Below are 12,656 nucleotides of genomic sequence, written 5' to 3'. Positions count from 1 at the left end.
ACAATCAAACCTCGAAATAACAAACCTCAATTTAACGAAATTCTCGAAGTAACACATTTTTTTCATTTCTCAATCGCTGCCCTATTAAAAACCATACATTTCTTTTCATGATTTAACGAGGTTATTTTATACCCCAATTTAGCGGAGTACTTGCGCATTGCGCATAGTACGTACCAGGAGCCTCCTCGACAAGCAGATAAAAATGAAAACTTTAGACAGGACAAACAGTGCTTTACATGCACCCTTTAATGCACACACTTTTCCGGCACACACTTTGTACTGTCTGCTGTGATGTTTTACCAGTGCAGCAAAAAGCAAGAATTTAATGCCATGCCGTATTTGGATTTCTAGAAACGCTCTTGACAAATTTGCGTTTGACAATTAATATTGGTGGTTTGGCATATTCATTGCCGAAAGAATACATGCAGCAACTGAGACAAGGAAACAGACAATAATATGCAAGTGTTGTCTGTGTCATTAGGGTTTCCCTGTCTCTTTGTTTCCATATGCTGCATCCTTCTAGAAGCAGGGACATGTTTTATTTGGACAAAATTGTAGGTTTTGTTGTGCACAGTAAAGCATGCCTTAGACGCTTATCTTTGTGTCAGCCGATGATCAGATAGCTCCGCTTGCAGTGTTCAACAAGTGTTACAGTTCCCCTTAGCCTCAGATTGGAGTAAAAGGAAGTCACTCAATCTCTTACCTTACCATAACAGCAGGAGGTGAGGCCAGAGACCAGCGGAATCGGTGGGAGCACTGCCGGTTTGGGTGGCGGGGACGCCTCTGCTGAGGGGGAGCCCCCAACGCCTTCGACAGTGCGATCTGGACGCAGTCCGGGGGGCAGCCTGAGCAGCGGTCTCAGCACACCGCCTGACACGACCAGTGGTGGAAGTGGCACCCCCCGCAGTGCCCCACCTCTCGGAGGCCTGGGAGGCGTGCTGAACCGGGCAGGCCTGTCTTCCCAGGTAATTATGACAGGGCTTTGCTAGGTGTTGTTGACATAGACTTAACTGCAGAGAGGCGCAAGAAAATGCGGGAATGTGCTTCTTCATGTCCACCATTATGGGTAGTAACAGAGCAGCTGAGTTGCAGAGCTGAGTTGCAGAGCTGAGTTGCAGAGCTGAGTTGACATAGACTTAACTGCAGAGAGGCGCAAGAAAATGCGGGAATGTGCTTCTTCATGTCCACCATTATGGGTAGTAACAGAGCAGCTGAGTTGCAGAGCTGAGTTGAGGAAGCTTTAGATCGAGCCTAACTCCGACACGGCCTATTCAAATACACGTAACACGCAAAAACGTTTTTCTGAGATAACCCCTAGACCGATTTTAATGAAATTTGTTGCATTTCAGAGAGAAAGTTAAATTCTTGTGACTGTTTGAAGTGGAATTACAATTTAGAGCCTGAATATTATTATGAGAATCTTCAAAAATTAGAAAGTTTGAGAAAAGAAATAGAAGCACGAAGTTTACAAATTAATAGCCCTGCATCAAGAACAGATATAGCGGTTCTGTAAGCGGCATCCTTTAGATCATTGAAAGCGGACAAATTCGATATGTCATATTATATCTTACGTTAATTTGTTACGTTGTGTACGAGGGTTCTGCAAAAGCTGTATTTCCATATTGATAATTTTTTTTAGATTCATGTGTAACATATAAATTTTGTCTACTTTAGATGTACTATTAAATGCAATTCACAGAATTGTGGTATCATTTTTCATCGCTGATTTACAGAGTTCTAAACTTTATAGTTTCGTTTTCTGAAAAGTTTCTATTTTTGCCAATTTTTAGTAAAATATTTACAACCTAATTTAAAAATTCGAAACCAACAGTCACTAGATTCTACGTTTTCCTTTTAAATGCGACAAACCTCGCCAAGTTCGGTGCAGTGGTTGCCGAGAAAAACGAATTCTCCTTTTACATGTATTTAAATAGGAGCACCCGAGCTAAAGCTTCCTCTTAATAATAGTACTGCACATTTTCGTGACTGCTTACATAGCATTCGCGTTTCACATTGTGTTTATGTTATGGCGCCACGACTCAATGGTAAATGTTACAAATAGCCTCACACATTTATGTATTGTTTATTCAAGCACAGTGTGAGGGTAAGCAGAAAGCTGCCGAGTTCTTGCTTGCTTTCTTTATTTATTTTTCTTTTGCTGTTGGTTGGTCACCTGAGTGCCAGTTTCTTTGCTCAATTTTGATGCACAAGTTTTTATGATTAGTTTCTTCAGTTTTCTTGAATGCATTTAGATGACATGGTCAGAGCGCTATTGATTTATTAATGAATTTATTTATTTATTGTTCTCATTCAATACAAATGAAGCAGGCTGAGGTAAGAACTGTATAAATGCAACTTGTGCTGGCTCTCAGCCCCCAAATGACAGCAGCAGCGAGTCACGCAATACAGAAACAATATTGCATAATAACAAAACATGGCCTACACAGAAAGGATACTGTTAATATTCATTTATTGATTCAGTGCATTCTGCAGATCATTTCACTAAAAAAGGTACTTGAAAGAGCACATAAAGTGCTGGGAAGTTCCTTTATTATAGTGACTGCAGGAAGCATTTGTCTGTTGCCATGCTGTCTGTTGTGTTTGAGGCTGTTGCTGTCTGTTGTGTATCGTTAATAAAGATGTTACTTTGTGGGCACCAATAATCTGCATGGCTTAAGGTACCATCTATGGAATGAAAGAGAACATATTTCATCAGCGAAACTGTGATTGCCACATTGTTACTAGGTATGTAATTAAATGTGGACAAGAGACCCTCATGTTTCAGAAGAAGCTGATCTTTGGCTAGTTGGTCAACGGCTGCAATGAAGTAAACTGGGTACATAGCATGGAAGATAAATTATGAATACAAGCACTCGTTTTTTTTGTGTATGTTTATTTTCTGATTGTTTCCTTTGCATAAACGCGCATGAGATCTGAAAGACTTCCATGCTAAGGCATGGCAGCAGATAACATTGCTCTGTCTTTTCTCATAGTGTGTTTGTGGTTTCTTTACACGGTGATGTGCCATGCTTTTTCAGGGAAGCCAGAGCTCACTTTTTGAAACTGTGGCGCGCGAGGCCAAGGAAGTGGCGCGCGAGGCCACCAAGGCTGCCGCAGAGGTCAGTCGCACTGCTCTGGAGGCCACCAAACCGGCTCGTGAGGCCGGCCGCAAGACACTCATGAAGGTAAGTGCGCTCAATTGTCAAGCTGAGATGTTTTAAATCTGGTTGTCTTTCCTAGCTGTAGCCATGTAATTGCTGCAGACACATGCAGACTTATCCTGTTACCAGCCATGGTGGTCCAGTGGCTACAGGGTCATGCTGCTGGTCAAAAAGTCACTGTTTAGATTACTGGGCTCAGTGGCCGCATTCTGATAGGAGCAGAATACAAAAAAAAAAAACTCGGGTACCATGCTTTTGGTACATGTTAAAGAGACCCAGGTGGTCACAGTTAATACAGAGCCCCCCTTACAGTGTTCGTCATAACCCACTGTGCAGTTTTGAGATATTAAAGAAAAAGAAAAGAAGTACTTTATATCTTTCTTATGCATGGGTCACTCTAGCACTGGCTTCAAAAGAATAATTGTCAGTGCATAGTGACACAGCCCTTGCATATACTTTCCATGCGTGGGACTTCCATGTATTTTCTTGAGTGACCTAAGTATTGGGTGCAAGCATACTGCATGGTGATCTTCCAATTCGTAAAGAAAGCATGGAAGTATGCTGTGTGGCATATGGCTGAAAATAGTTCAGGCTCGTATTCCTCGCTTGTGCTTGCCTTTGCTTACAGGCATACACCAAGTGTGTGCCCAACAGATGCTATTGGCTAACTGGTTGAGTTCCTATGTGTGGCATCCGGTTCTGTATCATTAATTACCGTGGACAGAGATTTTACATGTGGCCAACACATGGAAAATGTTTGAATATGTTTATGTTCAGGGAAAATGATGCCCTCCTTCATTTATGCTCCATCTCACTAACTCTGTGGAGTGCTGAAGGCTAGGGCTCATATTAGTTAATCAACGAGATCTGACTGTGTGTTTGAGGTGGTAGGGAGGCTTACCTGCTGTGCACCACTGATTCATCCGTGACACCATCCATCTATGCAATTGGCACCGCACAGAGGGCGATTAGAGGTGGCTTAGGGAGGACCCCTTCTTCTGGTTTTCTGTTCTGTTTGGCTGCCACAACTTGTAGCTTTCACTGCACGCATGAAGTTAGTGAGACGAAATTCAGGCCCCTACTCTCCCCCTCCCTTGCAGTGTAGCATGTAGGCGAGTATTTCTATGCTGGCAGACCTCTCTGCTTTTAAATGGCTCTCTCTTGTGATAAACAGATAAGAAGGAATAGTCCTGCTTATTCAAGAGTGCTGTGTCTTGTTTCATGCTGGCTGCATGTGAATGCAGGCCTTGAGTGACCGGGACAAAGAGAAGCAGGAGAGTGGGTCTCCCCAGGCGGCGGGTGAAGGGCAGCACCAACAGCATCATCATCAGCAGCAGCAGCAGCAGCAGCAGCAGCAGCAGCAGCAGCAGCAGCAGCAGCAGCAGCAGCAACAGCAGCCGGCAATGTTTCAACGCCGAGACTCGGGGTCCCTCATGTCTACTGTGAGCAGTGAGCTCAACGGCTTCGCTGCGCACACCTCCAATGTTATACAAGGCATCTCAGGACTCTTTGGTAAGAGCACTGGGCTTCTCTGGCCTTGCTACAACATAAGCACTTGCTATAGGTGCCGCTGACCTCTCATGAGGATCTTTTCTAGTCCATTTCTCAGTCTGTTTTGTCCACCAGCATCAGTGGGGAGGTGGGGGGAGGAATTTGGGATTGTACATGCACCATGACCTTCCTGCCATTTCTAGCAGACTTGTAGAAGAAAGAAAGCTGTGCTGGCCACAGGTAATTCACTGTAGAGCTTGCCTTAATGCTTTCATTAACATAAAAGACAGTGTTGTATATAAATCTCGGACAAATGGAAGTCAGTTATTGAAACGAGCCAGCCATTAACAATGCTCGCCTTTCTTCACATGCACCTAGTTTGAATATGTTATAGAGAGAGCCATGCATCATCAGAGAATATTTTCAGGTTGGTAATGCCTCTGCTGCGTACATTGCAGAAACATCACCAGAAACAGCAATCTTATCAGTGGAATAATGGGTTTCTGCCAAGGTACTACAGTCGAATCCTGATATATTGAACTTGAAGGGGATGGTGAAATAGTTCAATATATTGATACTTTGAAATCTAAAATGTTTATCAGAAAACTACACACGTCTTGGACAGTCTCCTGAGAATATGAAAAGCAGGAATTTAGGGATCTCCCGTTTGGAGCCACATAGTGAAATGATAGAGTGCCATCCATTTCTTGCAGAGCGCATGTATTGTACCGGGAGGCCTTTCACGTTAACAGCATGGCCATCCTCCTTCCAATAACAAATAGCCGCAGGAAGTGTGCTTCACTGCATATCTTTTAGTATATTCCCCACTGCTGTTTTTTCTGGCTCACATCAAGTAGTGACAAAGCATTGAAATTAAGATACAGTCGAACCCGGATACATGGAACGTTGGTATATAGAGCAGTTGTAACAGCAAGAGTATGGTTCATCGCATCACAGGCCTGCATTGCAATGAAGCTTACTAAAGTAAATTCGGCATTATGGAGCACAAACAAAACACTTGCTGCACAATTCCTCCATATTATGAGACATGCACCTTGATAATTTCCAACCATTGCATGTACTGCTCTTTATGTTCAATTCTTTGACAGCATCTGCCAAAACAGTGCCATTTCATCAACATTAATTATTTCTGATGGCGCGAGAAGTGATTCTCCTAACAATTCTCCTTCTTGATTCTCCTTCTTCTATCAAGGTCTCATTAGGAGAAGAGACTTCTCGTTAACAAGAAGGCATGTTAGGAGAAGCGCACTTGCAGGGGCACAGTGCCATGCAGAATTCAATATGAGTATGACTGTGAACAGGAGTTCTGTACATGCATTTCACAATGCTATACTTTTGCATGGGATTTCCAAGGGGATGTTACAACTGCTCTGTATACCAAGGTTCGATGGGTCCAGGTTTGACTGTATCTTAATTTCAATGCTTCATCACTACTTGGTGTGAGCCAGAGAAAATAGCAAAAGTTGTATGTGAATTAAAGCTCTGAATATTCATGCCTTGCTGATTACTAATACTGTGATTACTATGATTAAATACATAGCTATGAAGCCCTTTATACTGCAGCTGAAGAATTCTCCTCAAAAAGCAATATTTTGCACTCTGAATGTGGGCTAAACATTGCAACAGTCTGGCTTGTTTGTTTTGACACATCCGTCCCAAAATCAGTGCAAACTTCAAAATCAGTGCAACATCCATGGACATGTGTTAAACTCCTCTCGTCAGTCTCTTCTCTTTCTTTTTCCTCTAGTAAGCACTAGATGCATCAGTTGCTCTTTGCTGTACTCTGCACTGCATTCCTTAGGCTGCAATTGCCAATCAGACGCTTTGCAACCTTCTCTGCTGCTTGCAGGCAACAAAGTGTCGGCTGCTGTTAAGGGTAGGGAAAGAGCACCTCCATTTGGACCCTTCCCCAAAGGTAAATGGTGCACTGTTTTCTGGCTACACTGATTTTCTGCTGCTCTGTAGTGGTCCTCTGTGTTCCACTCACCATCTCTCCTTTTCATGGCACTTGAGTTAACCATGAAACTCTGGATACTGACAATAGACTGCACCACTCCATTTGCATGATACAAACAGCATGACGGCAAAGTTCTTGCATGGTGTATCGTGTTTCTGCATGGTGTTCTTAACTGGGATAAAAAATGGCTGAGGCTTGGAGGACAACATAACTGAAAGGGATGGAATACCTTCTTTCTTTTTGCATATACAGAGAAGTATTACAGGTAGGTAGTTTCAGAAAAAGCATTTAGAATGTATCAGAATAAAGATAGTTTGACACACTCCTCACTGTTGTGAGCACCAACTAAGTTGTGTAACAAACCATAGAGGCATCAGAAAACATGCTAATAGAGTTCATTGAGGCATAAACTCTAGTTGCATTTCCCTGCTTTGAAATTGTCCTCACTTGCAGTAAACTTCAACATTCTAAGATCACATTGAAAAGACTTTCACTTTAGAGGTTATTAATAATACACAGTCAACTCTCTTTACAACAGACCCTGATAATCTGACAGAAAACGTCCGTTTTATCCAAAGTCTGTGATATCCGAAATGCCTCACTTCCGAAACTTTCATCGCGATGTCTAACAACTTTATAGCAAAGAGTGAGTGACAAACATACAAAGTAAAAAACAAACAAAAAATGTCGCAGTTTCTCCCGAAATGTGAAGCATCGATTGCGATGGCAAATTAAGCAAGATAAGCGCGGCAGCAGCAGTGTGCTAATTGACCTTCGGGCTGTCTCTCACTTCAACACGAATTAACGTCGAAAGCGCAGCGCATATGGAGCTACCGGAACTGGGCGCACTTTGTCCACATCACAGGTCGCTTTGAAGATAAAGCCCGCTTGGGCGAACACTTCGTCCACATCGCAGATCACTTTCAAAATACGTTGCCTGAGTGGGCTCGCACTTTGTCCACATTGTAGATCGCTTTCGAGATACGGCGCCCACATGGGCGAGCACTTTGTCCACATAGCAGATCGCATTTAAGATACAGTGGCCGCGCTGTAAGCAGCAGCCGCTGGAGTAGAACCCTTTCTCTCGCCTCCTCCTCCTCGCGCCCCCCTCACCCGAGCTTCCTCTGTGCCTTCCGCGCGCAAAAGAAGACGGTGCGTTTCCGCCCTGCCTTTCTCCCTCGCACGCACAATATTGAGCCGCGATTGTCTGCTGACCCTCGCAAGTCAGTTGTCAGCCCATGTCGACACGGCGAAAGTAAATTTTATGTGCCCGATTTTAAAAAAAATTGCCGCTAATTTCATCTGCTGTAGCCGATAGTCCGTTGTAGCACGGTCCGTTAAAAGGGAACTTCGTTGTGTTAATAAAATGGGTAAAACAAGCTAAGGCTGAAATATGGTCCATTACATCCAAAAGTCTTTTATACGCGGGTCCATTGTAACAAGCGTAGACTGTATAAATTAAGTGTAGGTCTTACATGAACAGAAGTTTGTTGTATTTACAGTGTCCTCTAACAAGACGTCATAAAAATTGCACTTGATTCCCCTCTCCCAGTGTGTAGTTTTCGTACTGCTTCACATGTGTTGATGAAGGGATGCTGCTCATGTGCTTTGTGAACAAACTATGTTTTTCTTGCATGTATGCTCAGATCCCAGCCACTTCTTGACTAACAATACTAACCTTACTAACATTGGCATGATGCATCCCCTGATACCGCACACGCCAGCTAACATGGGCAGGAGGGGCCCTGTCGAACGGACCCCACTCATCAAGCACGTCACACCACAGCAGGGCAGAAGGGTCCAGCCCCAGGAACAACCACGCTCTGTGCAGACCTTTGAGGAACAGTCTTCAACACAGAGGTGTGTGTCTGAAGATTTTGCTTGGTTTTCTTTTTGCTGCTCTCCCATTCTCATTGCACTCTGTTTCATACATAGCAGGCAATGCTAGGATGGCTAGAGAGACTTCTCTTACTATTCTTATTTGGGACAAAAAATGGTGTGACAGATACGAAAGAAAGATATGGGTATGCATATTGTAATTTGATGTAATATTGTCCCATACCTTTATGTCACAAGATATGATGTAATTATTATATAGAAGGCATTGCAGATCTGAACCTATTCACCACCGAACGAGCAGAGGGACATTTCTGTGAGCAGCAGCCACAGTGCTGTCCTTGCACTCAACGCCATAACATAGTATGTCGCATACTGGAAGCACCATTGGCTAAGTACTATCCTGGTGTGCTTGACTTTTGGGCTGAAACACATCACGATGCTATAGGGTAGCATGCACCAGCTGTAGAGCTTTGCACACATGCTCACCTTCTTATCTGCTGTCTGTTGGGCTGATGCTAGGAGGAATTTTCCAGAGATGCTACTCACACCTTTGCAAGAGTCTGTAGTGTACTTTGCCAGTAGAAAGTCCTGTAATGATAGTTCTTAGTGTTTTGAGGCTCCAAATAACATGCATGCCCACATGCATGGTTCAGGTGGTGTTTGAGGTTTGTGTCAGGAATGCTAGTTCCTGGATATCGCAAACTGTGCCAAACTTCCCTAAAAGTTTTCTGTCAACAAACATGGGCAGCAACCATTTAAGTGAACGCTCTCACCTTACACTATATCCAACCAAATTGCTGACAAAATTATGATCGTAAGCAATGGATCATGGTTTATACTACCACCTTTGCTCATCACACGTAAATCATAAAGGTTAACCAATAATCCCCACTGTTCTTCTACTTGATTGTGGGAGTTTATAAGCCTAAAATGAGAAGAGTCTGTTCTGCCTTGCTGATAATCATCTGCTGCTACTAGAGGGAGTGGGAATGAAATCGCTTACGAAACCAAATGATGTGGACCAGCTGATATTTATTTTTATTAATACTCAATTTATGTGAACAACATTTAGTAATGTAGGCATCACTAGAGTTATTCATGTATGGCACACCTCAATGGAAGCATCACATAATACACAATGCAGCCAGTTGTACTGTGTGCTGTGCCTGTAACCTTGGCATTGTGACTGCAGCGACAACCAGCAGTTCCTGAAGGATGTGCTCAACTCAGTGGCGAACGGTGAAGGCATCAAGTGGTTCAAGAAGAACCGCATTGCACGCCTCATGGAGGATGAAAGCTACAGGAATGTGGTTGTCCTGCGACTCAATCGCACCCTCGAGCGAAGGGTCGGTCCTGACGGTCACATCAAGGACGTGGTGCGTGTGCCCTAGCCTGCATTTCAGTTTGGAATGCATATATTAAGTAGTTCTGCTTCTAAAATGTACAGCACTACATTCATAACTACTTTATGAAGTCACTGATTATTGCATGTGGCAGCAATTTAAAGGGACTGACAAGCAGTTTTCATGGTGCCCATTCTTTTTAGTACAATGGAGAGCTTACCGATCAGAGTGTCTAATCAGGAAGTGGTAACGCGGGAAACGACGTGGAACATTTCTTATCTGAATTATGTTGGAGATACCTTGCTAGGCTCCAAGCTCAGATGTGTCGTGGTATTTATGTTTTTACTACTAGAACTAACCTTGGGAGTGTTAGCCAGCGCCACCACTCACAAACCTTGACAGCGGATGTGGAACATCCCTGTTGCCACAGGCGTCACGAGTACGTGATCTTTTTCGAGTGAAGGCATCTGGTCAATAAACCTACGCATGCTACCTGAAGGCATCAAATGTTGCCAGATTCGAGACCCTCATTATGTAATGAACGAGAAGAAAGGGGGTTAACAGAGGGGCCCGATATTTATCAATCATAGCATAAGAAGCCAACAACAGTGGTGGCACTGGTTAACACTCCCAGGGTTAGTTCTAGTAGTAACACATAAATATCCCAGAAAGTGGATGGGAGAACGGCGCCGTGGTAGCTCGATTGGTAGAGCATTACATACATGATGCGAAGAAGTGGGGTCGTTCCCCACCTGTGGCAAGTTGTCTTTTCATCCACTTTCATTTCCAATAATTCATGATTTCTTTAATTCAATTAGCAAGTACATATAATTTCCCCTGTGTTGTTCGTGGTGTCCGTTTTTTGGCTTCTTAAACTGACATAGAGGCATTTTCTATAAACGCTTTTGTGATGAATATCCTCGGAAGCAAGCTTACGTCTGTGAAGTAAGCTGTAGCTTTTTTATTCCTAAAGATGATGCTTCAATGTACACTTATGCAATTGCTGCAGCACTGTGCAATGTGATAATTAGGAATAGAAAGTGCTGCAACAATTGCATATGTATGGCAGCAATGAAGTCAGCACATTCTTGATGTCAGACAGGAATTTCAACCTTAAGTGCTGTCAATGCTACAGTGGGCACAAGATATAGTGTGTTAAGCCAGACAAAAGGTTTTAAGCAAATAGGCAAAATGTATTGACACAGCTGACCATGCTGTTTTTCAGATGTCAGTTATGTTGCTTATCTACACCACTTTCACATGTTGAGATCGTAGGCATAATGCCAACACATAACTAAAAGGAGCATTAATTTTATAATTTCAGCTAATGCAAGAGAATATCTTTGTAGAACTAGCAGAATTTGTGCAAGTTTTGACTGTTTGGATCTGCATTTGTGAAAAATAAGAGCATAGATGCCCAGTGTTTTTATGATGCCAGTGCCTGAATACTGGTTATTAGCAAAAAAGAGGTTACATTCCTCCCATTCTCACTTTTTCTCTCTGTGCTGCCAGATGATCTCCAAAGCAGTGTACAAGGGAACCTTACGGATGCTCCAGTTGGTAATTGGAGGCCTGGAGCACAGCTTCCACAACTGTGGGATCGGTGGCATGGCCAGTGCCATGCAAGTCTTGGAGATTGCCCACACACACTTTTGGGCCAAAGACCTCAGTGCTGAGGCTGGCATGCAGGTACATACTTGGCTCTAGATGCAATTCTTTTAGTACATGATAGGCAAAAATTGAAGGGTTCTTTCATCAGTATTTTGTTTGTGATGCAGAGTTCAAATCAACAACTTACATTTTAGCTTGGTGACAAAGTTGAGATGCCCCTGCTGAAGGCTTAGCTTGGCCCACATAAAGGTCGATTGATGTCTGCATGACTAGCATTTCATTGTAGGAATGAAGTCTGCATCTGTATTCCCAACTTGCGCTCTTCCCATGACCACTTCTCTTGCCCCTGTCCTCTCAGTGGTAATCCTCCTCCATTTTGTCACTTGCTTCTTAAGGCCTTTTAGAATGACATTAACAAAAAACACTTAAAACAGCTTTACAAGTGGATGATTCATTGCGAGCTCCTTTTGCAAGCCTTCAGTGGAAAAGGAACAATAGCAAGCAAAATGAAGGCATAAATTGCTAATCTTGTTTTTCACTCCCGAACCAAAACACTCATTATGAGATCACCTCACACATTTTTTGGTGTTTTGATGTGCAGCTAGACCTCAATATGACAAACTTCAAGATAATGAAATTCTCAATGTAACAAGTATTCAACTTTTTATAACTTCTTGCCCATAGAAAACTGTGTATTTTGAAGCTCAATATAATGAAGTGTGCTTATGCACTATTTCAATAAAATGAAATTTCACTGCTGCTGCGAAGTAATACAGAGGCAATAAATGAAAACTGTTGGAGATGCAGGTCTGTAAATGTTTGAATTACATGCAGCTGCTTGCGAACGCACCTCTCGAATTGCATGCCGTGCTGCAAAAAGCGGCCACCAAAATGCAGCAACATATCAGCATGACCATCTTGCCATCATGCTTCTAAATTCCAAGAGCGATAGAAGAGCTTCTAGAATTCCAAGAGTCATTGCTAGAAGGTCGCGGCCACGGAATGTCTAGGCCGAAGACAAGCATATATGTGAGCAGAAACACATTGACAAACTTGGGCTGTATTCTTGAACAATCACTTTTAAAGATACTTGCTTTTTCATTATATTTTGAATGACTAGCACTGGACACTGCACTGTGATAAGATTTCGAGTTTGACACTGTGCCAAGAATGCCATCGCTCGTAGACGCCGATGCATCTCATGCTATTCACGCGAAATTGAAAGTTCCCCGG

General features: G+C 43.0%; 1 protein-coding gene across 7 annotated transcripts in view; it reads left to right on the top strand.

The window, feature by feature from the left end:
• The window catches only part of Rab3-GEF (Rab3 GDP-GTP exchange factor), a 124,127-nt gene that overhangs the window by 45,117 nt on the left and 66,354 nt on the right, over window positions 1–12,656 (top strand). For 5 of the 7 annotated variants that reach the window (XM_055073938.1, XM_050183254.3, XM_055073941.2 and 2 more), the window contains exons 14-20: window positions 717–965; window positions 3,039–3,185; window positions 4,406–4,673; window positions 6,523–6,588; window positions 8,355–8,490; window positions 9,662–9,845; window positions 11,325–11,501. In XM_055073938.1, the coding sequence (XP_054929913.1) occupies window positions 717–965; window positions 3,039–3,185; window positions 4,406–4,673; window positions 6,523–6,588; window positions 8,355–8,490; window positions 9,662–9,845; window positions 11,325–11,501 (1,227 nt within the window). The remainder of the gene's footprint in view (window positions 1–716; window positions 966–3,038; window positions 3,186–4,405; window positions 4,674–6,522; window positions 6,589–8,354; window positions 8,491–9,661; window positions 9,846–11,324; window positions 11,502–12,656) is intronic. The other 2 variants (XM_055073939.1, XM_055073942.1) reach the window with 2 other exon arrangements.

Source organism: Dermacentor andersoni, chromosome 4 (genome assembly GCF_023375885.2).
Source record: "Dermacentor andersoni chromosome 4, qqDerAnde1_hic_scaffold, whole genome shotgun sequence".
Taxonomy (NCBI): domain Eukaryota; kingdom Metazoa; phylum Arthropoda; class Arachnida; order Ixodida; family Ixodidae; genus Dermacentor; species Dermacentor andersoni.
This window is presented reverse-complemented; position numbering and strand designations above follow the sequence as displayed.